Consider the following 27,913-nt stretch of genomic DNA (forward strand, 5'->3'; position numbering starts at 1 on the left):
TCTGTGCACCCCAAGGTCTTGGCATGACCCCTAGGGAGGCTTCTGTGCACCCAGAAACCTTGGTGCACCTCCTGGGTGGTTTCTGTGCACCCCAATACTGGGAGCTTTGCTGGCTGCCCCTCCAGTGACCACTTTATTTATGGTGTGACATATGTAATATTGTCTATTTTTCTTACGTTTCCTGAGAAGAGGTAATATATAAGAGTATTGCAGATGCCCCTGCTCACCTGGGCATCCGTCCCGTCCCATCCCTGCCCTCTCCCCCGCGTGTCTCCGCCGGGGCTCTGCCTCTCTACCTCCACCTCGCCAGGAAACCGCGGGTGAGAGCACTTCCACAGGGACTGCTCTCATTTCCACTCCCTGCTGTTTTGCTCTTTTTGTAATTATTATGAATTTTTCTTTTTTTTTTTTTTTTTTTAAGTAAGAATAAAACTACCCTACAGAACCTTGCATTGAAACCAAAAGCCGGGGGAGGGTGGGAGGGGATGGCTGCGATGGGCGACTCAGCTTCAGCAGATATCCGAACCAGAACGACAGCTTTAAATGTGATATTTCCCAAAAAATTTCATCCTCCTGTGGGAGGACGGTGCGGCCACAGGGCCAGGGCAATGCTGTGATGGTGCTGGTCAGAGCGGTGGGTGCTTCCCTGGAGTTTTACTCCAAACTGGTGGTGTAGAGGTGCACAGGGGCCCAAGGGACATGTGCCACGTGCTGTGTCCCAGCTGTGTCTTTTGGTGGCTTTGTGGTATCTGGGAGATGGCAGGTGGATGAGCAGCATGGTGCTGGCACAGCCTAGCAGGGGCAGGGACACCCTGGTGGTTGTGGGGCAGTGTGGGGACACAGGGTGCCACAGTGGCTGGGCCAGGTCCCCATGGCTGCCCACAGCTCTGGGGTTCCCTGCCCCCATCACGGCTGGTATGGGGACATGGGGACAGCATGTCTTAGGTCCCTGTCCCCCCAGAGAGGCAGAGCCCAGGTCACTGAATGCTGCCTGTGGCACCAGACTGGAGGAGGTGGCAGGAAAGACGTGGGTCTCCAGTGCCAAGCTCGGCACTGGGGTCCCATCTCCAGCCCCTTCCTCACATTCGCAACCCGAAATTCCAGCTGAAACCAAAGTGCTGCATCCCAGCAAGGCTGGACATCCCGGAGTGGTGGTCCCACACCTGGGCTTTACTCCATCATTGTTAGAGCCCCCCAAACCCTCCCCCAGCATCTCCTCATCTTCCTCCTCTGGGGGCTGCTGGAATCCCCTCTTTTTTCCTTGGGGTAACCCTCTGGATTCCGGTGGATTTGAGATCAGGGACAAGATGCCACCATGTTCCCAGGCCCCAGGCACAGTGATGGGGTGTCCCCGCTGCCGTGGCAGCTCCAGGGGCTCCTCCAATGCCACCAAACGCCATGGCCTCTGGAGGGAGGTGTGGTGCCCATGTCCCCCCCTCACTCCTGGCTGCGGGCAGCACCCATTCCCCGGTCCCGTGCGGGGTCGAGCCCTGCCTGTGTTACCCTGCCAGCCCTGGGGACGGGGGCACTGGGGCACGGGACTCCCTGGAGGGCTGGAAACCAGAGCCAGGCATGGGCTTTGGGGGCCAGCCCTGAGAGATGATGTGGTAGGACTTTCCTTCGGCATGCTGTCCCCCCCTTGCTGTTCCCTGCTTTCTCTAAGTGTACTGTATGTTTGACCTGTGAAAGATGTAAACTTTATGATTCAGGTTATGTCTGTTCTTAACTCTGTATCTGTGTAATAAAGACAATTTAATATCAAACAGAGCCTCCAGAGCCTCGGCTTGTGCTGGGTGCCCTCACCTCCTGCTCCTGGCAGTGCCCTGCACCCGGTGTCCTCAACCCTGGGTTGGGGGGTTTTTTACAGCCCGGAGTCGGGCACTGCAAAGGAGGGGTGTCCCTAGGGAACCCAAAGGGATGTGTCCCCCCTTGGGGTGCCTCACTGCTCCCCCTGCGCTGGGACTTGGCTACAGTCTCCAGCACCATCAGCGGGGTCGGTGAACTGGGAGGGCCAGTGGAGACTCCCCGCCCCACAGGGGCCGTGACCCCACCTGGCAAAGTGTGTCATCCCCAGGTGGAGGCCGCTGCCGTCCCCGGCTCTCGAACCCTCCCACCCCGTCCTGGCGGGGCGGGACCATCTCCCACGCGCTGCCGGCACGGGGCGGGGCCTGGAGAGCGCCGCGCTCTGATTGGCCGCTGACGTGTGAAAGTGGCGCGCCGGCGCCAGGGCCACTCGTGGTGGCGGGAAATCCGCACGTGGGCGCAGCTTCCGGCGGCTCCGCGCAGCATGTTCGGAGGGCGGGACAGGTGAGGCCACGGTGGAGGAGGGGTGCTCCGGGACGGGCACAGCTCGGGGACAGCTGCCGAGGCTCTCTCGGGATGGGGCAGGGTCGGCTTATGCACACGGGTGGGAGAGCATGTCTCTCTGTGAGCTCCTCTGGGGGTAGGAGGGTGTAGGTCTGCCTTTGCTGGAGGAGGCAGAGCTCCTTGCTGCTCCCTCTGTGCAGCCTGAGAGCTCTGCTGGTGGCCATGTCCTGCCTTCTCTTCTCTTTCCCTGCCAGCTGCCTGGGGACTGTGCACCTGGGTTTTTGTCACCTGAGGGAAGTTGCTTCCAGTTCCCTTCTGTTGCCCTCCTGAGCTGGGAAGTGACTCAGTATGAACCAGAAACCTTTTGGTTACCCTCACTCCTGCAATTTTGCAGTCTTGCCACATGGAGAACAAGCTGCATTAGTGTCACCTGTTCATCCTTCTGCTGGGAACACCCTGAGAGCCTTTGTCTGGCTGAGGTTCTGCTTTAGCTTCATGTTAAATGGCTGTTTGTTCGTTAAATGCCTTTTTGCCCCTTGTCCTTCCCAGTCCTTTCTTCCTGGACACTTCCGACATTTGGTGGCAACGCCCACTGTCCCTGGAAGCAGAGGAGGTGTCCTGGGACGTGACAGAGATGGCAGCTTTGTGTAAGGCAGCAGATGACAACTCAGACCTGAGCCACCTGGAGGAGAACAGCAAGGAGGAGTTGGCTGTGCCGGACCCGGTGAGTGCCTGCCTGAGCAGGGAACCAATTTTCCTTGGTGTTGGAGGGAAATGGGAAACTTTCTACGCCTGGGGTGTCCCTGCTTTGTGTGCTGCTCATGCCAGTCTTGGTTTGGGATTCAGGAGCTGGAAGCCATCAAAGCCAAATTGCAGGAGATTGAGAAGGAGGACGAGAAGCTGAAGGAGTTGCAGCTGGAAGCTGAGAGCCACCTGTTTATGAGCTCAGAGGCAGGTATGGGCTGTCCCTGAGTGCTGCTGTCCTCCCCAGGGACACCTCTGGGGCGCAGGAGCCAGAGCATGTGGCTTTGCCTCTCTGGGCACCTGGGACTGGTGAGTGAGGGGGATCCAAGCATGGCATGGTGCTAATGCAGGTTATATCAGCTCTTACCCCCTACCTGTGTGGGCCAAGATGCAGTAAATTAATTTAATAGTATTTAATTCAGGTAATTAATTGAGTTTAGCACCAACAGCCCCAGTAGAGGAGTCACGGTGAAGAGAAAAAAGGAAAGGGCATGGAGGAGGAGGCAACAGTGTGGGGATTTGGGTACACCTGGATGTGACCGGGGATCTGAGGAGCTTTGGAGTGTAGCAGCTTGGTAGTGACTGTGCTGGGGGCAGACCTCGACAGACAGACAGACATCCCCCTGCCACACAGCTCCTCCCACTCTGTCTGTGACAAAGCATCCTCCTTTCTACAGGTCTCTTCCCAAAGACAGCCAAGGAGAAGGTGGAAGCTGACCAGCGATCCATTTACGTGGGCAATGTAAGTGGGAGCCCTGGAGCAGAGCACTTCCTACTGCCATGTGTCCCAGATTCCTGGGTGTATGCTCCAGCCCTCCACCAAAAGTTGGGTGGTCCCATCTCAAATGTTCCTTCTCTGCCCAGCCCAGACTGGAAATATGGCTCAGCCTCTGCCTGTGATTGTCATCCACTTGCAGATTCCCTGTTGCAAGTGTCAGCTCCCCAAAATACCCCTCTGGAAGCTGAGGGTAGTATGGTGTTTCTTGTTCCCTTGAAACTGGGTGGGCTCTCTTGGATTTGTGTTTCCAGGCTTGGAGCACTCACTGGGAGGGTCTCCTGACACTCAGGAAATGCTGGAGCTGTGGTGGTGAGGTGTGAGTGGGGCCAGCTGGGCCTTTGGCCTCCCATGATGGGCTGTGAATCCCAGACCCACGAGCTGGAGGGGCCGGGACTGTCGTTGCAGGTGGATTATGGGGGTACGGCAGAGGAGCTGGAGTCTCACTTCAACAGCTGTGGGCAGATCAACCGGGTCACCATCCTCTGTGACAAGTTCTCGGGGCACCCCAAAGGGTCAGTGCTGTGTGCAGGGATTGGGGTCTGCAGGGTGTGCCTGGGGCTCTGCTCACCCTGTCCCCTCACAGGTACGCCTACATCGAGTTCGAGGAGAAGAGCTCTGTGAAGGCTGCGGTGGAGCTGGACGAGAGCACCTTCAGGGGACGGGTCATTAAGGTAAGAGCTGGGTGAGGCCCTGGGGGCTGTGCCCACCCTCCTGTCCCAGCCCCAGGTGCTGATCCCTCCCAGCCCCAGGTGTGTTGGGCTTTGCCCAGTCCCAGCACTGACAGCCCCTCCCTCCTTCCAGGTGCTTCCCAAGAGGACCAACATGCCCGGCATCAGCACCACTGACCGTGGGGGCTACCGGGGCCACTACCAAGGCCGGTGGGGAGGCTACTATGGAGGGCAGCACCCCAGGGTGCGAGGGAGAATATACAGGTGAGTGGCTGAGCAGGGGGATTCCTTATGTATGGAACAGGCTGTCCTTAGGTTAAGGTTACTTGCTCTGGCTCTGCTCAGTATCCTGGCTTTGCACCTCCCACCACGGCATGGATGGAGAGGATGGAGAAAGGCTCTGGAAGGAAGGAAACACCTGGATAAACCTGCTGCTGCCCCTCCATTCCTGGAGGGATTTGGGGGATGGTGGGTGCGCATTGCATTCCCAGCCTTGACTGATCCCAGAGCTGGGCCTAGTCTTGGGGCTTCCCTGGTTTTGGGGGTGCTAGTCTGAGGTAGCTGATACAGAAAGGTGAATTCCAGCCCTTGGAGGGATGAGGGAGCAGGTGCCCTGTACTTTAGGATGTTGTTTTTATTCCTGTTTAGGGGTCGGGCAAGGCTGCTGCCTTGGTATTTTCCATACTAGAGAGGACTGGACTGCCCTGGTGATGCCAACGGGACTGAAAAGAGATTGGGCGAGATTTAAAAAATGCCTACCCAAGCCAAAAACCAGATTAATTTAAAAAATGCCATCTGCCTGGCTGTGAGGATTTACTGGTGAGCCCTGTGCCAGGCTGTGGGAGGGAAGATGGAATCTGAACCCTCCTGCCAGAATCCCAGGAGGGGGCTCATCTCACCTCAGCTCTGCTCAGGGGACTGTGTTTGCATCGAGAACAGGCTCATTCCAGAGAACACTGTCCTGGGAAGGGAAGAGCTCTCCCAGACCGTTGTCTCCTTCTCATCCCATGGAAAAGGGGGCTGTACTGGAGGGTTTCCTTTAGCTCCTGGCTGTCCAGGTGATCTCCACCCCACTGCTCAGTTGGGAAGCTCCCTCAGCTCTGCTAGCCCTTCCTACAGCAGCTAAGTGCTGCCTTCTCTTCTCCTAAGAAGATCCTAAAGACCTTTCCAAAGACTGTTTTCTTCTCCAAATTAATGTCTTGGTTTGCAGCTCTAGCTCTGACTCCTGGGGAGCTTTTCCTTCATCAGCTCTGTGGTTTCCTGATCTTGCTCTGGGAGCCTGATGTGGTTTGGGTCTGGTTTTTGGCTTGCTGCCTTTGTACATCTAGGGCAGAGGAAAGAAATCCCTTGCTATTTCTCTGGAAGCCTCTTCTCTGGTAGTTAAACAAGACCCGGGTGTCACAAAGCCCTTCCCCTTTTTTATTTTGGAAGTCAGCAACCCTCTCTTCCCTCCCTCCTCCTTTTATTCCAAAGCTACAGGGAACTGCCAACTCATCATTTGGCTTTACTTCCAGCAGTAGCAGCATCACAAAATCACCTCAGTTGTTTCAAATTTGGTCTGATTTTCCTCTTTATTCCCACCATAATTCCTGTTCTGGATTTGCACTGAGGATGGTGTGAGCCCAGCTGAGCTGGAGGATTGGGATCAAAGTGCACCACAGGAGCTGCGGATCGGGGAACAAGGTTCCTGGCTCTTGCCTTTCCTGCTGATTTTGTGTTTGTGCATTCTGAAACCATTTGTTTTTAAAGGGGAAACTTTGTGTTAAAAGAGGCAGGCTAGAAACACCAGCAGACAGTGTTCCTGGGGGGAGTTCTGCATGGAAATGGGTTTTATTATGTAATTCTCCCACTAATCTTTCGGGATCCTTGGTTAGGATTCCTCTAACCCAGATGCAACAGATGCAACCGACTCGTAAAGCAGCTTTTCACAGCTCAGGGGGCATTGCCAGGCTAAAAATCCCACTGATTTTTTTTTCTCCCTTTAAGATCTCTAGATTTCTATTTTCTAAAGCTTGGGGCCTTAACTCTTCGTGTTGTGTTAATTTTGTGCACAGTGCTGCAGAGACTGACCTTGAGTTGAGCTACTCTTAGGCTTAGACTATAAACCAGCTTTTTGTAGTGCTTCTGTTCGTAGTTTGTAAATTTTTGAGACTTATTTTTTAATAAAAAATTTTTATTGAGACTTATTTTTTAATAAAAAAACTACTTTGGGGTATTTGGACTGTCATGGAAGAGGAAATGCAGAGCTGTTGTCTCCAAGTGAAAACAGTAAAGATTTTTAGGTTAAAATATGTTGGGATAGCAGTGCACAGCTGTGCCCTGTGGAGATGGTGGGAGAAGCTTGAATCTCCCCTGATTTGCCAGATAGTTGATTAAATGTACTTAAGTTCTGTTTGAGAAAGTATTGTAACTGTCACTTGTTTTTAAAATAAATGATCCTACTGTGTGAACTTCATGTGCAGTTCTGGCTTTCTCCAGGCTCCCAGGATCCTCTGGAGCTGTACAGCTCTATTTTTTTAGCTGGTTTATGTGTTTTTAACTGATGAGATGCTTGAAGTGCAGGCTCCTGCCTGTGGGGTGTGAAAGGCTTGAAGTGTGTGAGAAGCACTGAGTAGCTGCTCAGTGCCTACTCTTGCTTGCATCACCTTGTAATGATGGAAGAAGTTGGGATGCTTTTCCAGTCCCATTTTGTGTTTTATTCCATATAAATACCTGCTATTGACTGGGGAGTCTTTAACTGGAGCATCAGGGAGCTGCAGGGGAGGAGGTGCTAGTAGAGATTAGTTTGGGGTGAGCCAGGCAGCTGTGCAATCCTGAAGGCTTAATCCCATGAGTGAATTTATTCCAGCTGTACCTGTGCTGGGAATCACTGTGGAGTGTGCCTAGGCTGTCTGGACAAGGTGCAAGGTGGTAACAGCAAAAAGTGAGTCACCTAAAAATCATCCTGGGAAGGGGAAGAGGGCCTTTGAGCTCATCTTGTGCAGCCTGGTCTAGTTGAAGGTGTCTCTGCCCAGGACAGGGGCATGGGATGAGATGAGCTTTAAGGTCTTTTCCCACCCAAACAATTCCATGATTCTCAGAACAGGGAATTCTGTGCTATACTCAGGTTTCCTTGAGTACAAATCCATGCAAACCTTGCAGGTGTCAAGTTTATTTTACAGATTAAAACTGAAATATTACACAGACTGAAGACAATATATACATCACTGCTCCTGTACAGGGGGGTGCTCCCAACAGTGGGACGGAAAGGGTTTTCAGCACACCTGCATCATCATGGAGTTCACCATATTATCAAAAGCCCTGGAGAAGGAAATAAACACAGATTATTAAAGGGAGTAGCTAGTTCTGCACAGCAGAGATTTGTAACACCACAGTGTCTCTGCCTGGCTTTCCCTAAGCTGCACACATGGTTTTACTCTTTATAGTGTGGTCTGTTGAGTAATTAATGACTCCTAGTTAAGCTAGGAAAAATACATTTTCTTGACTTAATGTTTTTAACACCAGTTCTGAGGTGGGAGCCAGAGTTCAATATAACTTTTTATAAGTTTTCTATGGGGCAGAAACAGTCCAAACCCAACATAGCTATTCTTATTTAGGCACTTAGAGCAAACACGCCTAACTGGTCCACCACAGGGTTCATTGTGTTAAATCACAGGTACCCTGAAAGTTCCAGAAAGGTGACAAAGACACCAGGATCAGTGTGGAAAACCCACTCACCTGGAATGGATCCGGTCCCCAGGGTTATAGAAAGGGTTACACATGATGTCTGTGTATGAATTATGCAGCTTCCGGAACATCTGAAAAGGGATTGCAAGTGATTTAATGTTTTTGCTTCTCAGCACTGCACAGGGAAGTGGCAGGAGCACAAGCAGTGAGGTGGCTCTGGGTTGCTGCACTTACACTGCGGATCTCGTTGTCTCGAAGGGCTGTGTTGGAGGAATCCACCACCATGACAAACTTCACCTTGGAGTTTGTCACGTAGCCATACCTGTGCAGGTGTTAAGGACTGCGCTGCTGGCACACCAGGGCCTGGAAAAACCACCAAAACCAGGCTGGGAAATGTAAGAAAACTTCCTCCCTCGGGGCAGCACCAATATCTGCTCTGGTGACCAGTGGCAGGACCTGAGGGAATGGCTGGAGCTGTGCCAGGGGAGGTTAGGTTGGATATCAGGAAAAGGTTCTTCCCCCAAGGGTGGTTGGTCACTGAACAAGCTCCCCAGAGCAGTGGTCTCGGCCCCAAGGCTGCCAGAGCTCAAGGAGTATTTGGACAACACTCTCAGGAATAGGGTGAGATTGTTGGGGTGTCCTGTGCAAGGCCAGGGGTTGGACTTTGATGGGTCTCTTCCAACTCAGGATGTTCCCTGATTCCATGAAGTTCTGCCTGTAGGACTTCTTTGGGAGACCAAAGAGACCTGAAGATATAACATCAGCCAGTGGGACTGACCTGAGGCACCCCGAAGAAACACCCAGTTTATTAAAACCCAGGAGCAACCTGGTCTAGTGCAAGGTGTCTCTGCCCATGGCAGAGGGTGGAACTGGGTGGGCTTTAAGGTCCATTCCAACCCTAACCATTCCATGACTCTGTGACCCACAGGGCTTTTGGGAGTCACTGGTCCAGCGACATCAGGAGAAAGCAGCTCATTAAATTAAACACACCATGGCCTGGCAAAATGCACAAGAAAGATACACCTTGTAGTCTTCAGTGGGATAGAGGAGCCCCAGGTAGAGCTCCCTCTGGTCCACAAGGGCTTTGCCCATAGCTGAGATCTTCTCATCCACGACGTCGAGGGATGTGTGAACAGTGTAGTGGAATTTCAGCTCGTTCTCTGTGGGGACACTCCGGATGTACAGGGGGTAGTTCTGAGGGGAAGAACAAATCACACTGACCAAGACCTGCCACTCCACCAGTGATGGTGCCCTGACAGTGCTTCACCCAAAGAGCTGCTGCTGTCAGGAGCTACAAACCATTTTATGTTCACAGCTCCCTTCACATGTCAGACCCTCAGTGCAGAGCAGTCCCTGTGGCAGGACATTTGGACAGGCACTGCACAAGCCTCAGGCATCTCTGCTCCTGTCTCCTTATCCCAGCAGAACCTGTGCCCAGCTCTTCCTGAGGAAAACCCCTCTCTTCTCCTGGCAGCAGGTCAGCAGGACACTGTAGGGCACCCCTGCACTGCCCCTGCTCTGATCCCAGCCTATTTCAACCACCCGTCTGCCCCACTCCTGCTCGCACCCCATAGCCTCAGCCCCTGCCCAGGTCTCCTCTCCCCAACCCCACAAGCTCACCAACCCCACAGCCCCCAGTTCTGTTCCCCTCACTCCTGCTCGGGGACCAAAACCTGGGACCCAGCCCTTTCCCCTTCTCAGGCCCCATGACGCCACCTGGCCCCACAGCTCAACCTGGACCCACTCTGGCCCTATAAACCCCCCTGATCCCTGTCCCCCTCAGACCCCAAAACCAGAGCCCCAGCCCTTCTCCCCTCACCGTTCCCAGACCCCAAAGCTCCACCTGACCCCGCTTCTCCCCTAAGCCCCACAGCGTAAGCCCCGGGCCCTCTTCCCTCCTCAGGCCCTATGACATGACCCCACCTGGCCCCACTCAGGACCCCACACCTTGAGCCCCAGCCTTTAATCCCCGATCAGGCCCCATGACCCCACCTGGATGCACTTTGGCCCTGCAACCCGCCCTGGCCCTCTTGTCCCCTTCAAGCCCCAAATCCGGAGGCCCAGCCCTTCTTCCTTCCTCCGACCCCATGGCTCCACCTGATGCCCTCCCCTCTTCACGCCCCTAGACCCAGCCCCTCACCCCTCCTCGAACCCCACCCGCCACCGCTGCCCCGCTCAAACCCCACAGCTGCCGGTGACTCCCCGTTCCCCTCAGACCCCACACCCCTCTCCCCACCCCGACCGGGCCCCACCCGGCCCCGCTGTCCCCCTCAGCGCTCCCCCGGCCCGCTCCCGCCGCACCTCCTTGGCGATCACGGCGATACAGACCGCCATGTTGCCCCGCCCCCTCCCGCCGGTCACGCGGGCGCGGAGGGGCGGGGGGGGGCGCGGTCACGTGTGGCGGCGCGGGTCACGTGCGGCGCGGGGGCCCCGTTGCCATGGCGAGCGCGGCGCTGCGGCCGCTGTGCCTGTGCTGGGCCCTGGGAGCCGCCGCCGCCGCCGCCCCCAACATCCTCCTGCTCCTCATGGACGACGTGAGCGGGGGGGCGCGGGGCGGGCACGGGGGGGGTGTGGGGGGGCGCGTCACCGCGTCACCGCGAGGGAGGGACCCCGCGGGGCTGAGACACGGAGGGACGGGGGGGTGAGGGTGCAGAGAGGAGGTGGTGAGGGGTCTGGAGCATCTCCCTGGTGAGGAGAGACCGCGGAAGCTGGGTCTGGGAGAAGGGATAACCCAGAGGGGATCCCATCTCTCCATACGGATGTCCCCAAGGGATGTCAGGATGGTCCCGAACTCTGAGTTCGGGACCATGACTGAACTCATATTCAGTCTCAGAGTCTGTCCTGTCAGCGGCAGGACGAAGAGCAATGACCATAAATTAAAATGCAAGAAGTTCCACGTCAAAATGAGGAAGAACTTTACACTGAGCATGGCAGAGCCCTGGAACAGCTGCCCAGGGAGGGCCTGGAGTCTCCCTCTCTGGAGACATCCCAAATCCACCTGGACACGTTCCTGTGTCACCTGCTCCAGGACCCTTGGACTGGGTGATCTCCAGAGATGCCTTCCAGCCATTCTGTGACTCTGTGATATTGGTCACTGTGAGGGGGTTGGTGGCCGTGGGAGAGCTGAGTGCTTGTCCCCAGAGGTGGGTTCTGGGAAGGGGTCGGTGTGGGACCTGAGGGAACAGCTGGAGCTGTGTCAGGGGAAGGTTCTTCCCCCAGAGGGTGGCTGGGCACTGAACAGGCTCTCCAGGGCAGTGGTCACGGCCCCAGGGCTGCCGGAGCTCAGAGTGTTTGAGCAGTGCTCTCAGGAACAGGGTGAGATTGTTGGGGTGTCCTGTGCAGGGCCAAGAGTTGAATTTTGATGATCCCTGTGGTCCCTTCCAGCTCAGGATATTCTGGGGGAAAATGGGGCTCAGGTCTGTAGAGTTCTTGCTGTGGGGGGCAGGCTAGGGGGCTCGTGGTGAGGTGGGGGCTCTTTATAGAATCACGGAATGGTTTGGGTTGGAAGGGACCTTCAAGACCGTCTTGCAACTCCCTGCCTTGGGCAGGGACACCTTCCACTAGACCAGGTTGCTCCAAGCCCCATCCAACCTGGCCTGGGACACTTCCAGGGCTGGAGCAGCCACAGCTTATGTTTTCAGACTTGAGTTTTCAAAGTGTCTCTTGAGCATTTCTTTGCTTTCTGTTCTCACTAGAGTTCTGCCTCACTGACTCTCATGTAGCAGAGCTCTCCCTGACGTGCACAATCCCACTTAGCCACACAGTTTCCAGGCCTACACATCATCCTTTCCAGGTGTTATGGTCTCCCTGTGCCCCATCTGTGCTGTGTTCCAGCAGCGGGACAGCCCAGGGGTGGGGGCTGTGCTGTGATTCATGGTCAGAACTCCTCAGCACATGGTTCAGGCACAGTATGTGTGATGGTCTGGGAAAGTTTGAGTGAAATAAGCTGGAACATTTTTGAGTAAGTTTGGCTCTGAAAGCCACCACGGTCTGGTCTTTCTTGAGTCCTTCCCAGATTTTGTGTAAAAAGTGGTGGAGAAATGAAAGGAAGCCCCAGGCTCAGCATATTCCTGCCCCCTCCTTCACCTGCCCCAGGTGACCTCTCCTTATTCCGTGTGTGTGGATGTCTTGAAAACAAACGAGATTTCTCTGAGCTATTAAGTCAAATCTTTTGGAATTAAGAAATAACTTATCTAGGAATCTAATTATCTTTTCTGCCCTTCCTTTCATAATGTCTGAGCAATTCACTGTCCTTGGGAGAGGACTCAACAGTAAATATTGCAAAACATGTGTCTTGCTGATTTTTAAACCTTGGTAGACTCATCCTGAAGTTAAATCTTGGCTTTGTAGCCTACACAAAGAATTGTGGCAATTGTGGTGGATGGAGTTGTAGTAGCAGCAAATAAGGTGCATCTACAAGTGTGGACAAAGAAACTCCAACACATTTCAGGAAATATTTAAAAAACCCACACTTGTCTACTGAAAAACTAAACAAGAGGAGGAGTAATTACACTAACTTTTGCTCTCCAAACTGGGTGGGGAAAAAAATGCAATAAGTCATTAAAGAGCAAAATTAATCACAGATTTGTTCCCAACTGAAAGTCTTTCCACTTTTGCATCCTTGGCCATGTGGATAAGGAGATATATCCATTTCCAACACATTCAGGTTGCTGCTATCTTCCTGGTTTACTTTCCTCCTAATATTTTCATGTCATTTCCAGATGATGGTTTCCTAAAGATCTCCATACACCCTGCCTTCTGTGTCTGTTGCTCACCTGAGACATGCCTGAGTTAAAGGAATCTTCCCTTTTTAAAGCACAGTATAATCACTGGCACTAGTGGTGCCTAATGGCTCATTAAGCTGTTCCCTTCAAGAACCTTCTGCCTCAATCTGTGTTTTTCCCAGTAATGGTTTTCAGCACAGAACACAGACACAGTGATGGGAATTTTATGGTTCTCCTGGCCGTGACCCCTCGGAATTAGGAGGAAGAACAGGGTGAAACCACAGATAAGCAGAGGGACATGTGATGCCTCTGGCAGGTTTCTCTCCTCTTGCTTTAAAACAAACACTTCCTTGCTTTTCCTGCTGTGCTGCTTTTGAGTTTAGACCTTTATTTTGTGTTTCTAGTTTCTTATATGCAGAGGGATAGATCCAGAGGCTGAGACAGAATCTTGGGTCCAGCACAAAGGAGGGGCTGAAGGGTTGGATGTGGCAGTTGTATAACACCAAGTGTATCATGTGTAACTTCCTGTTACTTCAGGCCTTTGAGTAACACTGAAGGCACTGGGGATCTTACAAGTGGTTTAGTGTGCCTGTTAGTAAGTAATTTAATCTCATGTGTGTCTCAGTTTCCCACCCGCCAGGGAGAAGTGCAGGAGTTCCATGTTTCACAGGGCTGAGAAAGATCCTTTTTGTCATATTTGGAAAGCACTGAGTAGGGAGATGAGCACTGTAAAAAATGATAAATTAAGGGATATGTTATGTGGGCTCAGAAACATTGCGGTTGTGGCAAAGGACTTTTACATCTTTTGGTGTGCTCTTTTTACAGATGGGTTGGGGGGATTTAGGGGTTTTTGGAGAGCCTTCTAAGGAAACCCCTAACCTGGACCAGATGGCTGCAGAAGGGATGCTTTTCCTGGATTTTTATACTGCAAACCCCCTCTGCTCTCCCTGTAAGTAAACTGGAGTATTAAACCATGTAAGCACATGAAACATCTTATTTTGGGAAGTTTGGGGTGTTTTCCAGGGTCTGACATGAACTCACAACCAAACCCTCAGGCCAGAGTTTGGATTTGGTGCTTTGATCTTGCCTTTTGCTCCCTTTTTATTTATGTTTTGATTGGAAAACCTACAGTCTTTAGTTCATGCGGAGCACTGGTGCAGAGATCACATCAGCCCAGCTAAAGGATTTTTTAAACCATTACAATTCAATATTCCAGCCCCAGTCATTGCATTTTTAAATTTTTCTTATTTTGGGATAAACAAAGAGGAATCTAAACTGTTGCTGAACATATTTTGTCTGATTCTGTTGGCTGTGGTGAAGAAAGGCAGCAGGTTGTGTCCTCTTTTTGACCCTGGTGACTTGGAGATTCTTGGGACAGGGACGAGAGATAAAAGAAACGTTTGGGTCTGGGAAACACAGATATTTTTATCCTTATTCTTTTTTCTGTGAGAGTGGTTTCTTTTTTGCTTTTTTTTTTCCCTCAAACCTGCTTAGCTGCCAAGAAATGAAACAAAAATGAGGAGCAGGGACTTTTTATTTGGGCTTTCATTTAGGATATCACTTGGCAGTGTGCTGATGACGTCCCTGCTCAGAAAAGGCATTTTAAAATATGCTGAAATCCTGCTAAGTCCAATGGTGGACTGAATATGCTTAAAGTTAAACATCTTGTTTAAATGTTCCCTCCAGTCAGGACTTGATTTTATTGTCAAAGCTGGACAGCTCTTTATATTTCACGATTTTTGTTCAGTCAAGCTTGAAAACTTAGCCTTGAGCATCTAATCAGTTTGTGCTATGATTTTCTCTTAAATATATTTCATATATTTATATGACTATTCAAAATAATGACTCTTCAGCAGTGGTAATTTAATAAAGAGGCCAAATTTCGCTTGGATTTGTCCTGGAATAACTCAAATGGTTTGTCAGAACCTGGTTCACTGGAGAGGGGAGTTGCTGCCGGTTCTAATGTGAGTGATTCAGTTCTGGCTGTGGCAAGAGGACACTGACACATTTCTGTCAGTGTTCTGGCCTCAGTCTTTGCACAACAACGTTAATATTAGGCAGAAAATGCATGTAAATTAATGTTTTTGTTACTTGCAGCAAGGGCAGCGCTGCTGACAGGACGACTCCCAGTCAGGAATGGCTTTTACACCACCAATGCACATGCCAGGAATGGTAGGAGCTTCATCCCTGATTTCCCTCCCTCTCCTGATTTCCCTCTGTGCCTTGGAGGAAGTTTAGCTTTGAACAAAGGCTTGGCTCAGGGATCTTCCCCTATGGATCCTCCAGAGTGGCACGGAAAGATTACCCTGCTAACTGCTGGTAATAAGCGTGAAATTTATTGCTTCCTCCTCATCAAGCAGAAAAACCTCCTCGAATTAAGAGGCATAAACAAGGCTGGTTGATCCATTTGCTTCTGCTGGCTGAGAAATGTTTCCTCCAGGCAGTGGAATTGGGGTCTGGTGAAGGAAAAGTCACGTGGGGTGTGTGTTGACACCCAGAGGAAAGAACGGACTGCTCACAGTTTTATTAAGCAGCCAGTTTTCTAACCATTTTGAACCTTTTCTGTTTCTTAATTTCTGATTTTTTCATCATTTTGAACCATTTCTAACCTTGGCAGTTTTATAGGACTTGTGCTTGTGGTGATTCCTGGGAAGATCCCTGGGTTGATTTTTGGTCCCACTCTGACAAATGCTTCATGCTGGGACATGCCTGAGCAGCCAAGGACTGATTCCTACCAAACACCAAGTCACACCTGAGATTCACAAAGGCCAGAGAACTGTGGACTCAGAGAGACTTATTTGTTTCAGTTCTTGTATTATGAGCAAATATATTTGATCTAGGAGAAAATACCTTCATTGTAGAAAATGCAAAAGAAATTTACAACATAAATACAACACCTAAAGCACCTGATTTTTTATGATTCTCCCTTTCATGACTCTCACCTTTATGGTATTTCCCTTTATTATTTGCTCTGATGCAGAAGTGTGTGGAGATGTCCCTTTAATCTCTCTGGATCAATTAGTTTTCTTCTGAGGATTTCCAAGGAATGACATTGCTGGGACTGCAAATTAATTCCTGTTTCTGACCCAATAACACTGCTATTAATGCCAAGTACCATTTACTCTTTGCTCTAATATTTTTAAGAGTCAGAAGGCTGTTTTTTACTTGTTTTGCACAGCATACACACCACAGGATATAGTAGGAGGAATCCAAGACTCTGAATTACTGCTTCCAGAGCTCCTGAAGAAAGCTGGGTACATCAATAAGATCATTGGCAAATGGTAAATGTATTTGAAGAGCTCTTGCTTTGAGATCTCAGTTTGTGTGTGTTGGGGAGGAATAGCAGAAAAAACAGAATTACAGAAAAAAACCCCTGTTTTGAAGTTTAAATGTCCAACTTTGGAATCTGTGGTGGATCTTCCCCCCTGCTGGGATCAATTTCTGAGTTGAGTGTTGCCATTACATCTTCATATGAAGAGTTGAAGGGGTTTTTATGTGTATATATATATTTATAAACCCTTTAACTGTGCTTTCATCCATGTCTCACACCACTTAATTCAATCAAAAGCCACCAAGATTTTATTTGAAATTTGCCTGGAGCACCCACATGCTTTTTATCCTTGAGTCTTGCTATATTTTTGTGAATAAACTGAATTCTGGTGGAAAGTAATGGGATACAATTTATTTAACAGTTTCATTAACAAGTTGGGAAAGAGTGAGTCTGAATTGTGGTCGGATTCACCTGCTGGAATTGGGAAGAAAGCAAACCACCCTAAGACAGTGAATTATTTATCATCGCAAATCCAAGCAGGAGAGTGGCCATGAAGAATCGGCTCAGTGGGCTGGATGCAATAAGATGCAGTTCAGTGCTAATAAATGTAAATTCATACACCCAGGGAAAAGGAATAAACAAGGCAAATACAGATTGGTTCCAGTTATTTGGAAGAAGGCAAATCTGGAAGGACCTGCAGCCGTTAGCAGGGATATGGCTAAATGGGAATGTGCAATGCACTATTGTGCATCCAAAAAATGTTATCCTGGACAGGACTGGGATTGATACTGAGCAACAACAGGCTGTGGCATTTGTGCACATCACCTGCTCCCTAGAAAGGTGTAAAGAAATGCAATGTACAGTAATTAAATTGGAGTCTCATCCTGGTCACACAGAGAATTTTAAGGCTAGTAAAGATTTTTAAGTTTTACAGCAGGAGATTTTTATATTGTTTCGTCATCCCTTCTAAAAACTGTTCAGGGTGTCCTATAATTAAACCAAGTTCCATGGTTTAATTAGAAGTTTGCAGGTCAAGTATTTTCCATGACCATTTCAGAATTTGTTCTGTTTCATTGAATCCATCTCTGTTTTTTGTGTTGTGAAAGGGAGAGAGTAATCTGCATCTCAGTCATTATTTAATATCTCTGTAATTTTTCTTCGCACTTTCTTAGAATAAGATTCTTCTTCCCCCTGTTTCTTCATCTCCCCTGTTGTAGAAACAGCCAGGAATAACTCTGTACTCTCATGTCTATAAATGAGGAAAGGTTGGAATCCTGCAGATTGGACTTGCACTGATAGTTACATCACCAAGCATGGTCAGAGCTGGAATGATGATTATTTCCTATTATAACTTAGTTTGGAACAGCCCAGAGTAACTCCATGGATTGTTTTACTGCAGGGAATGCATTTTATGCCCTTTATGTTCAAAAGGTGCAGAGGGGGTTGGCACAAAGTGGACAGGATGCAGATGTAGGATTGAGAGTGGAAGCTGGAATGATTAAATAAACATTAAGATGCAAAGATTCCCTTTAGTGACAGAGAGGATGGGCATTCTATGTCTACAAGATGGTTTAAATGAAGGAAATGGAAAATTTTCAGTACAAAAGCTGGAGATTAGAGAGGAGCTTCATCTTGAAGTTAAGGATGGAGAATTTTCAAGCTGCACAGTAGAGAGGAGCTGTCATCATAGTAGCTAAATGTGTTTTATGTCCACATGTGCACGTAAAAAACCCTCATTTCATTTACATTCAGGTCTTTTTGTACCGTTTTGGCAGCATGAATACTCCATAAAGGGGATGCAGATAAAATGGTGCATTTCATGAGCTTTGCCTTTTGTTTTTACAGCTCAGGGGTATAAAAATGGCTTGTCATAGATCAGAATCCTTGAGTAAAACATTATGTGCATCTCTGCAGTGGTTTTGGGCAGTGTAGTCCCTCAGTGCTGATCATCAGACAGCATGAGAGAAGACACCAATGGAAGGAAATAATGGGAAACAAAGATTGGACAGTAGGTAAAATGGAATATGTGTAAGCACTGGGGTGAGTCCACGAGGATGTGCTTTCAACAAGTGTGAGACAGATAAAGACAGTGTTCTAGAGTAATTTGTTTGATTGGAATGCTTTGAGTTTTTTCTTCCTAAAGATTGTTTCCTTGCATGCCATTCTGATGAGATTATAATTCGCTTCTTTGCAGCAGAATTTTAACTCATTTGTTGCTTTTGTTTCCAGGCACTTGGGGCACCGGCCCCAGTTCCACCCTCTGAAACATGGTTTTGACGAATGGTTTGGATCCCCAAACTGCCATTTTGGACCTTATGATAACAGAGAGCTCCCCAACATCCCTGTATATAGGGACTGGGAAATGATTGGCAGGTAACTCAGCTCCTTGCAGGGAGATGTTATTTTCTGGGCTGTCCCTGAGGCCAGGTTGGATGGGGCTTGGAGCAGCCTGGTCTAGTGGAAGGTGACCCTGCCCATGACAGGAGTTTGGAACTGGATGGGCTTTAAGGTTCCTTCCAACCCGAATCGTTCTTTGGTTCCACGATTCTATGGCTGATAAAGGTCTGAGTACCAAGTTGCATGTGGACCATGTAGGGATGTGGCTGCTCCCGAGTGCTGCCCTCCCAGAGCTGTTTGCTCATCCCCTTGCACCCTAAAAGCCTCCTGTGATGATTTCATTCCACTGCTCTTGGAAGCTGGTTCCTTTCTGTACTGAAAGACTTCTTTGTTCTTTCTTTTCCTGTTTGGAATAACATTTTGCCTGTTTGCATAACACCATTCCGTGTTCCAAGTCTGCAGTCTGTGCCCTTCTTGTCCATTTGGTTTTGACCCTGGTATCTTCTTGTTTCACTGCTGTTATTCTCCTGTTCTGCTTCCAGGATTTCCCTGTCTCACTTAAAGTTGTCGTGCACTTCTCACAATTCTATTCACATTTCAAACAGCTCTCTGTGATGGAGCATGAGATCTTTAATCATATTGCCCCTATTCCAGTAGCTTAACAGTAAAAGGCCAGTCCCTCAGGTTTGTCCAAAACCTGAAGTCATCATTAATTTGGTTCAGGCTGTCACGATTTGGTTCAGAGTCACTGCTTTCTCCCATAAGAAAAGTTATGGTGACATATTTTTAATATCTGAAGTGAGTTTGCTGTATAGCAACTGTGACTTATTTGTCACCTACTTACAAAGCAAGTAAAGGGGAAAAAATCCTTTTTATGTTGTATATTCCTTAGGATTGATTTTTTGTCTCTCTGATTCATTTTATCTTAAGATACTACGAAGATTTCAAAATTGATCTGAAGACGGGTGAAGCCAACTTGACTCAGCTCTACCTGCAGGTACTATTTTAATCCTGGTTTCTAAGCCACAGTGACTTTATGCTTCTTTTTTCAGAGAGATTTAGATGGTAGAGGATAAATTCATTTTTATTGTCGTTTACAGGAAGCTCTCAATTTTATTAGCAAGCAGCAGGCCAGCCAGCAGCCTTTCTTTTTATACTGGGCAATTGATGCTACCCACGCTCCTGTTTATGCCTCCAAACAGTTCCTGGGCACCAGTCAGAGAGGACTGTAAGTGCTGCTTTTGTGGATGTTAGTTTTATTGTTTTGTTTTTTTTTTTAATTAATACTTCATGCTGCAGAAACAGAAAACCTAAGCATTGTTTGTTAGATCCAAGTGTAAAGCTCATTTCTCAAAAGTGTAGTGTCTGTGTGCTGAAATGCATTATTTAGTAGCACTTTGCTTGGATTGTTCTTTAATAATTTTGCTTTATTCTGAAATGAAGATCATGTGACCAAAACGGGGGGGAGGGGGGAGTTTTAAGCTCCTTTGCCAGTTGTGTGAGGAATGAACTGCTGTATGTGGCACAGATGATTTTCAGAAGGCTTTTGTACGATTAGTGCCTGTTTTAAAAGCCTGTAAATCAGACCAGCAAGTAGAAAAATGCAATTTAGAGGAGGCAAAAAGCTCTGTGGACACTTTGAGCTTTGAGCACTGAGAGTTTCAAACTAAGAGGCAATACTCTGTTATTACCTTCCAGTTTATGGCAAAGAGGGTTTGCCTATATTTATAAATTTCATAGCTAAATTTATACCACTTGCTGGTCTCTGTCCAAGAGTGGCTCACACATGAACAAATTCTGACTCTTAATACCCCAGAGAGGTTGTTCTCTGCAGGTAAAAGACACAAGGTTGGCAGTGACAGCTGAAAACTTTATCCCCTGATGCATAAGAGAAGGATTTCTGCAGCACAGGGTATAAATTAAGTCCACCAAATGCATTTTTTGCTGCTTTTAATGTTTTGCATGCCCTTTTGGCTCAGGTATGGGGATGCTGTGAGAGAAATCGATGATAGCATTGGAAAAATCCTGAGACACCTCCAGCAGCTGGGGATCAGTGAGAACACCTTCGTGTTTTTCACCTCAGATAACGGGGCCGCTCTCATTTCAGCTCCCAAACAAGGTGAGTCTCAGGTGAACAAACCTGGGCTGGGGTTGGGAAATCAATTAATTCTCCATGTCTGAGGGAGAAAAACACCTGTATGTGGGGTTCTCCTTTATGCAGTTGGGAGAAGCCTCAGAATTCAGAGTATTTATGCTTAGAATGACTTGTGTTCATTACTTCTGCTCATTGTTGGAGGGGATATCCCTGTCTAAATGGACTTTTTCCAGCCCTGGTGTTGCTGTTACCTGTGTGTGTTTCCACTCAGGGAGTGAATATTTTGTAATTTAGGACCAGGTCCACTGACTTAGCAGGGTATTAACTCCTGCTCTGCCAAATACATATTTGAGCTCTCTAAGTAATTACAGAGAGTTCAAAAGTCCCACATTCTTTAACTCTCATGAAAAATATCAAGAAGAAAAGCTATTTTTGGTACTTCACAAAGTTTTTCTTTCGTTTAAGTGGTTGATTCTCTGAAACAAATCATTGCAAATTGATTTTCTAACCCACTCTCTCCTATGTGGAGGCAGGATGTCTCGTGGTTGTTGGACCACAGAGCAAGGAGTATCCTGAATTCTGATTTCATCTCAACCACTGTATTTGACTTTGGGTGACCTGGAATCAGTGATGAAACCTCCCTGTTCGTTCCTTGGCAAGTTGAGCTCCAAGGTTGGGTTAAAACCCCAGATATTCCTGAAAAGCCCTTGTCATCCCTGAGAGTGAGCATTCAGGGAATTCAGGATTATTTTTCTCACTCTTGTACCTTCATCTAATATTGCTCTGATATTTTAAAATTTAAAATCATTATGAAAAAATACTATTTCTGCCTGAAAGTGGTAGATTTCCTTTAGTTACAGACAGCAGTTAACATCCTTAAAGGAAAGGAAAAAGAGCAAGTTATTTCCTGTTTGTTTGGGTTTTGGTTTTTTAGTTTGGTTGTTGATAGCGAGGTGTGTTTAACTGTCATTTTTTCCCTGTCCTGAAAAGACACTTCTAAAATTTCATCACAAATTGGTATTGGAAAAAAAAGCCAACAACAACACAAAACCAGGAAATAATAACAAAAACCCCAGCTCTGGACATGTTATTTGAAGAAGCATTCATGCAGAAATGAAAATTCATTTAAACCCAGCCTAGCTGAGTGTCCCTTTTGGAATAATGGTATTCTGTGGGGTTTATGGCTTCTTTTCTCTGTCTAGGAGGAAGCAATGGGCCTTTTCTGTGTGGCAAACAAACCACCTTTGAGGGTGGCATGAGAGAGCCGGCGATTGCTTGGTGGCCTGGCCATATCCCTGCAGGAGGGGTGAGTATCTATTTTGAGCAGTTCTTAGCAGCCTTAGGTAGACTTTGTGGGTTCAGTGGGCTTTGGTTCAGATTTTTAACATGCCCAAGGTGTCAGTCCAGATGTTTATTTAAATAAGGAGTTGATGCTGCCCCAGAAAATGGTGCCGTTTTTGTTATTAGTGTAAATTTGCATCTACAGTGTCTGTGATCAGCACCCAGCCAGGGTCTGGGCTTGTCTTCCTGCTCTATTTAAACCCTTTACTCTTTTGGATCATGGTATTTTTCATGTGTTTGAACAAATTGGAGTATAAAGACACATTACTAATGAGTGTCCCATTCCGGAGCAGGAACGTGTTACCCACACTCTCCATGCCCTGAGGTACCAATGATTTGACCCTCACAGTTCCTCACTTTGGTGTTTAATAAAAGTTCCATTCAGGGAGCTTTAGACACCAGATTATTGCTCTTTCCTGCCTGTACACAAATGCAGATATGATCACTTCAAAACAACCCTCCAGTGGCACTGCCAGCCCCTCTTGTCCCAGCTCTCATTACAGAAGGATGCAGTCAATCCTGCTGCAGGCTGGATTCACAGCAATAACACAACTCCCTCCCCTTTGTGAGCATCTCTCATCCCTGAAGAAAGTGATACTTCATTAACTGGCCACCGTGCTTAAGGCTGCAAACTATTCATAAATAAAACATTTTCCTAAGTTGCATTCCTTTTGGGGGGGTTTAATTGAGTCAGGATAATGATAATTTATCGTTTACATTTAAGAGGGACCATCAGGCAGCTCAGATCTGCAGCTGAGGGCAGGGGTGTAGTTTGGTTTCATCATTTTAAAAGAGTTCACCAAACCTACTAAGGATGGTTTATTATTTTTCTAATTTGAAATGAAAACAGTCTTTTTGTTTAAATTTAAACATTTCCATAAAGCCTTTGCAAGCCAAGTACAACAGCCCGGGGCTAGCAAAGGAGAACATGAAACTGCAGCTGACTGTTTGGTTTTCTGGGTCCAAACTAAATAATGTGCTAAAAGTAAACATGCATTATAAATGGGGACAAGAAAATACCCACATTTAAAAATTCTTTCCATTGTAGTAACTCTGAGGATAATTAAGAACAGGAGTAGAGAAATCCTTGTGCCTGCTTCTTTTCTGCCTGGGCCTGGCTGGGACCCCTCTCACAGGTAGTTTTTGGCATGTGGCACAGGGGGGAAGCTCCAAATGTTCTTGGTGGCCTGGGGTGATGCACGGCTTCCTGCCTGAGGCCATGCTGGGAGATGCTACTTGAATTCCTGGGAGTTGAACTCCTGCATTGCTGGGCAGAGTTGAGGTGTTTGCAGGGTGGGCTGAGGGAGCGATCTGGAGAGTGTGCCTGGAGCTCACTGGGGCAGGGATGCACCCAAAATCCCTCCTCCACCATGCTGACATCACCTTTAAGCATGTGCTTAGCTTTAAATCCTTATTATCCCAGTCTCCAGTTCAGGATGCTCCCTGTCAGGTGTGTGCATGAGCTCCCAGGTGTCTTCTTGGACTCTGCGTCCTTGCAAAGCCAGTTCTGATCTCTGTCCCTGTCCCCAGGGACAGAGTTAAACCCTGTGTGATGCTACTGCTCGGTAAATATGTGATAGATACTTATGTGTGTTTTCTGCTTGTGTTCTTGCCATCGAGGCTCCAGCCTGGTCCCCTCAGCAGCACTGACCAAAGGTGAGAGGTTTGGCTTTGCTTGTGTGTGATACAGCTCACGATGGCACTCACTGCTCCACAGGTGCCTCTCTCACTCACAAAGTGAAGAGACACGTGTTTGGAAGTACATTTTTGGCTTCTTTCCTGTGTCCAATAGAATCTGTAGCTTCAACATCCTCTTAACTGTGAGTTTTAACTCCTCAGCCTAAGCCCTGTGCACCCCAAGTAGCTGTAAAATGTGGTAAAACTCCTTCAAAGTCTCTTACCTCTCTTTCTTTTCCAAAGAGTTGAAGGAAACAAAGGCTAGGGAGACCTGAACTTCAGCACAAAGCTGAAGGATCTACTCCTCCTTCCTGCATTGGGTTTCCTCTCTTGTACAGTGGTTGTCGCTTTCCAGCCCTGGAGATTTTGAGGAGCAGTGGGAGGGCTAAGAGTCATTTCAACAGGAACAACTGGAGCCAGAAGAGGAGGGCTTATGTCTCTGGCCAGTGAAATCCAGTTGCTGGGTGGAAGGCTCATTCCACTGATGGGAGGGCTTTGAGAAGACCTTATTGTGGCCTTCCACTGCCTTAGGGGGGCTTATATAAAGGAGGGAAAGGGACTTTTAATATGGTCAGATGGTGACCAGACAAGGGGGAATGGCTTCCCACTGCCAGAGGGCAGGGTTAGATGGGATATTGGGATGAAATCCTTCCCTGTGGGGGTGATGAGGCCCTGGCACAGGTTGCCCAGAGAAGCTGTGGCTGCCCCATTCCTGGAAGTGTCCAAGGCCAGGTTGGACGGGGCTTGGAGCAGCCTGGTCTAGTGGAAGGAGGTGGAGTGAGATGGGCTTTGAGGTTCCTTCCAACCCAAACCATTCTGGGATTTTGTCTGGCAATTTATTAATAATCTCATTGGGGTTTTTTTTATTAAAGAGTGCATTTGAGTGCTTAAATAAAGGAATACCTTTTGATTTAAACAAAAGAAGTGAAGTGACAGGACTGTGAGCACCTGACAGGATATGGATAGAGGTAGGGATAATTGGTGCAGTTGGCTGATTTGCAGGTTTTTGGAGGAGGAAGATGCCTCAGGAATGCATGTTGCTCTTGGCATCAACATTCAGTGAATTCTGGTCCCCCATCAGGAATATTTATTCACACACAAACAGCCTTTCTGCAGCTTCCTCCTTGGCTACGTTTTCCAGGTGAATTCACAACAAATCAGCATTTCAACATTCCCCACACCACATCTGCCTTCTGGAAGGATCCAGCTGGAAAGAAAAAAAAAAATCATATTCTGTTGGTATTTGAATCCTCCTCCTCTCTCCCCTCGCCCTCCTCCCCTTCCTCTCTCGTGCCTGCTTCCTGAAGGAGAAAAGAACATATCAACCCAAAGACAGCATTGCAACCTTTTCTTCCCTATCTCCCATGGGGCGCAAATTGAAATTGAATTAGACAGGGATATCAGGTCTGCTCGCTGTGATAACTGTAAAAGGATTTTATTTAAAAACACCCTGACATTTGTTCACCCAGTTTCAAATATTTAGCTTTCCTCCTTTCCATTCCTGGCGGGGGCGACTTTATTAATTGTCGCCTTTGATTCAGAGTTAAAGCTTGAAAGCTCTGATAACAGCGCTGGGGACTATTTCTTCCAGCGACGTGGCCCACAGCAAAAGGATTTCATTTTCTTAAAGACGTTATGTGTATACTGAGAGTTTATTAAAAAGAAGGGGGGGAAAGAGGGGGGGAAAAAATCCGTTTTTACGTGAGTAATACCGGCTGTTCCTCACTGATACGAGCAATATCTGATCTCCCTCGTTTTTATATATTATTTATTTTCTCTGTGCTGTTGCCCTCTCTGGATTTTTCTTTTTCTTTTCTTTTAAACAAATAAATAAATAAATAAATGGGAAAGGCAACTAGAATGAAAGAGCACTGTTGACAGGAGAAAAATGGTATTTTTTTATTTTTTTCTCTGAAAATACTTCAAAGTTTTATATAAATATTAACCTTTTTTTTTTTCCCCTTCTTCAATGTGGTGCTGCAGAGCACAGATAAATCCAAGTGGCTGTGGCATGGGCATTTAATTTCCTTAAGAAGTTTTCTCTGCTTCACGGAAAAAATGTTGTCTGAGACCAGAAATGTAATTGGATGATTAAAGAGAGTCATCTACATCTGGTACTGGTTAATAAGGGCCAGGACAAGGAGACCGTGGTGCCCCCACAGGATTGTCCCCACACGCTGTATAAATTAGGGGATATTAGAGGCACGAGCCTCAGGTCAGCGATTGCCTCTTATCAAAAGATTGAGGCGAGAGAACAGGGCCACAACAAGGAAAGGGACTTTTGGATTTGATTTATGAATTGTGAGAGGTCTAATTACAAAAAAGCTCAGGCTCCTGACTTGGCACTCGGGAGGGAGCAGGCGGGGGCCAGATCTGCTTTTCAGTAGCGCCTGAGCTCTGCAGATGGTGGTGTGCTGGTCCTGCCACTCTCCCATGGCACTGCCGGTGGGAATTAGCCAGTGGATGAGCCTATGAGGGATTGAGCACCTCTGCTGAGATGCTGAGAGCTTGTAATCCCTTGACTTAAGCATTCCCGGCACCTCAAGAGGATGACCATCTCTAGGAGATGCTGGGTTGTTCAGCCTCAGGAAGAGACTGAGAGGGCACCTCATCCAGGTCTGTCAGTGTCTGCATGGAGGGGTCACAGGATGGACCAGGTCCTGCTCAGGGGTGCCCAGCAATGGGACAAGAGGCAATGAGCACAAACTGATGTCAGGACATTCCCCCTGAATATGAGGAAGAACTTCCTTCCTTTGCAGGAAGGGATTGCCCAGAGAGGATGTGGAGTCTACCTCAGGAGATATTCCAGAACCATCTGGACACAATCCTGTGCCATGTGCTCTGGGATGACCCTGGTGAAGCAGGGAGGTTGGACCAGGTGGCCCACTGTGGTCCTTTCTAGCCTCACCCCATCTGGGATCCTGTGGCTGAGCTGATGGTTCGGGTTTTGGGTTTGGTACTACATTGTTTTTTAATGTCAGTCATTGCTGAGTTCACCACAGACCAGAGAAGAGCCTGTGCCAGGGGACAGTCCACAGAGCACAGAATGCTGTCCCAGCTCATCCCGTGGGTGACAGGGTTACCCCAAGAAGGGCTTGGTTCTCTTTCCTTCTCCACAGTTGAAGATCCCCAGCCTTTTCTCCATGCAGAGAAGGAACTTTATGTATACACCTGCTTTTTGTGAGGGATTTGTGGGCTTACAGAATCATAGACTGGAATCAACAGTTTGGGTTGGAAGGGACCTTAAAGCTCATCCAATTCCACCCCCTGCCATGGGCAGGGACACCTTCCACTATCCCATGTTGCTCTAAGTCCTGTCCAGCCTGAACTGCAACACTTCCAGGGATGGGGACTCCACCACTTCCCTTTTATTTGTCACTTCCTACAAGGATAGCTGAGCATGACCTTTTCCAGGCTGCTCCAGAAGTGTCCAGGAATAAATCCTGAACTCAAATGCCCAAGACTTGTTGATCTTGGTCATCTGATCTAGCTGCTTTCCCCAGCAAGGATTTCCATAGCCAGGCTTCCTCTTGTGCTTTGAGCTTTGCAACTCCTCTTAAGGAGTTGTGGCAGAATCTCACATGCAGCTTTAATATGAGGTGTTCCTGCCAACACCTTTTGATGAATGAAAGCCATTAAAAATTGAAATTACTGTAATCAAGTAATGGGATATTGTAATGTTAAACTTGTAATTAGGGCCCTGCATGTTGCTTTCTGCAGTTCCTTTTTTTAAACTTCTTAATTCTTCCTTTGTGTTCAGTTTTCAGCCCAGTCTCTTAATACAATGTTTAGTCCCAGGAAAAATAGCATTTTTCCTTTATTTTTTTCCCCTCTGTAACCAGTATCTCTCAAAAACTCATTTATCATGTTATAATTTGTTGTATTTAAATAATTAGTGTCAGCTAACGGGCTCTTTGTGAGTAGAAGGATTCAGATAGTCCCAACATTGTACTGTTGGGATTGGACTTGGATTTCAGTCAGAAGGTGCTTCTGTCCTTACAGATGTGGGTTTGTACCCAATGGTTTCGTGTTTGCCAACAAGTGGTAGAGCTGAAAATGCTCTTTTCATGTTACATCTTGTGCAGTTGCATCCTGGTGCTCTTGATTTTAATGTATCTGCTTTAATTTCATATGTCACTGACTAATTAAACATCTTCCAGCAGATTCCCCCAAGAAGGGTGGGAGCAAAGATTCGGAAAGAATCAGTCAGAACAGACTTTTTAGGGTTTTAAAATATAAATAATTAAGACCAGAGAGATAAGTATGGCTTCCAAGTAAGGAAAAAGGAGGAAAAAAAAAAAAAAA

At 47.9% G+C, this 27,913-nt stretch overlaps 3 protein-coding genes across 5 annotated transcripts in view; 2 read left to right on the plus strand and 1 right to left on the minus strand.

Moving 5' to 3' along the window:
• The first annotated feature begins 2,249 nt into the window (after positions 1-2,249).
• PABPN1L (poly(A) binding protein nuclear 1 like, cytoplasmic) lies at positions 2,250-5,515 on the plus strand. Of its 2 annotated transcripts, XR_003571915.1 has the most exons (9): positions 2,250-2,307; positions 2,857-3,031; positions 3,154-3,262; positions 3,729-3,793; positions 4,235-4,341; positions 4,413-4,500; positions 4,631-4,761; positions 5,146-5,316; positions 5,437-5,515. XR_003571915.1 is itself a non-coding variant. In XM_027890111.1 (8 exons), exons 1-8 carry the CDS (start codon positions 2,288-2,290, stop codon positions 5,183-5,185), a joined length of 735 nt encoding a protein of 244 aa, XP_027745912.1. In that variant the 5' UTR covers positions 2,250-2,287; the 3' UTR covers positions 5,186-5,509. The 2 variants fall into 2 exon arrangements, 1 of the variants encoding a protein (XP_027745912.1); XM_027890111.1 differs by having other exon boundaries at positions 5,146-5,509.
• Positions 5,516-7,628: 2,113 nt separating this feature from the next.
• On the minus strand, positions 7,629-10,540 carry TRAPPC2L (trafficking protein particle complex 2 like). The gene is made up of 5 exons (XM_027890171.1): positions 10,465-10,540; positions 9,185-9,357; positions 8,398-8,485; positions 8,215-8,294; positions 7,629-7,797 (listed from the first exon to the last, which is right to left on the minus strand). The coding sequence occupies exons 1-5, from the start codon at positions 10,495-10,497 to the stop codon at positions 7,752-7,754; spliced, it is 420 nt and encodes a 139-aa protein (XP_027745972.1). The 5' UTR covers positions 10,498-10,540; the 3' UTR covers positions 7,629-7,751.
• A 48-nt stretch (positions 10,541-10,588) lies between these two features.
• The window catches only part of GALNS (galactosamine (N-acetyl)-6-sulfatase), a 44,007-nt gene continuing 26,682 nt past the window's right edge, over positions 10,589-27,913 (plus strand). Inside the window, exons 1-9 of one of the 2 annotated variants that reach the window (XM_027890139.1) lie at positions 10,589-10,697; positions 13,713-13,836; positions 14,985-15,059; positions 16,066-16,168; positions 18,388-18,531; positions 19,426-19,492; positions 19,596-19,723; positions 20,475-20,614; positions 21,793-21,896. In XM_027890139.1, the coding sequence (XP_027745940.1) occupies positions 10,602-10,697; positions 13,713-13,836; positions 14,985-15,059; positions 16,066-16,168; positions 18,388-18,531; positions 19,426-19,492; positions 19,596-19,723; positions 20,475-20,614; positions 21,793-21,896 (981 nt within the window). In that variant the 5' untranslated portion in view covers positions 10,589-10,601. Of the gene's footprint in view, positions 10,698-13,712; positions 13,837-14,984; positions 15,060-16,065; positions 16,169-18,003; positions 18,171-18,387; positions 18,532-19,425; positions 19,493-19,595; positions 19,724-20,474; positions 20,615-21,792; positions 21,897-27,913 lie in introns of those variants that run through there. The other variant, XM_027890149.1, reaches the window with a different exon arrangement.

Source organism: Empidonax traillii, unplaced genomic scaffold (genome assembly GCF_003031625.1).
Source record: "Empidonax traillii isolate 1590-97213 ecotype Southwest subspecies unplaced genomic scaffold, ASM303162v1 scaffold13:size3042203, whole genome shotgun sequence".
NCBI lineage: Eukaryota > Metazoa > Chordata > Aves > Passeriformes > Tyrannidae > Empidonax > Empidonax traillii.

What these genes read in the sequence shown, in the direction of transcription:
- PABPN1L (XM_027890111.1), top strand. Translation starts at nt 2,288, where the DNA reads ATGTTCGGAGGGCGGGACAG. An exon ending in TTCTCGGGGCACCCCAAAGG is followed by an intron (nt 4,342 to 4,412) that starts GTCAGTGCTGTG and finishes GTCCCCTCACAG; the next exon opens with GTACGCCTACATCGAGTTCG. An exon ending in TCAGGGGACGGGTCATTAAG is followed by an intron (nt 4,501 to 4,630) that starts GTAAGAGCTGGG and finishes CCCTCCTTCCAG; the next exon opens with GTGCTTCCCAAGAGGACCAA.
- TRAPPC2L (XM_027890171.1), bottom strand. Translation starts at nt 10,497, where the DNA reads ATGGCGGTCTGTATCGCCGTGATCGCCAAGGAG. An exon ending in TCGCCGTGATCGCCAAGGAG is followed by an intron (nt 9,358 to 10,464) that starts GTGCGGCGGGAG and finishes TCTTCCCCTCAG; the next exon opens with AACTACCCCCTGTACATCCG. An exon ending in GAGACAACGAGATCCGCAGT is followed by an intron (nt 8,295 to 8,397) that starts GTAAGTGCAGCA and finishes ATCCCTTTTCAG; the next exon opens with ATGTTCCGGAAGCTGCATAA.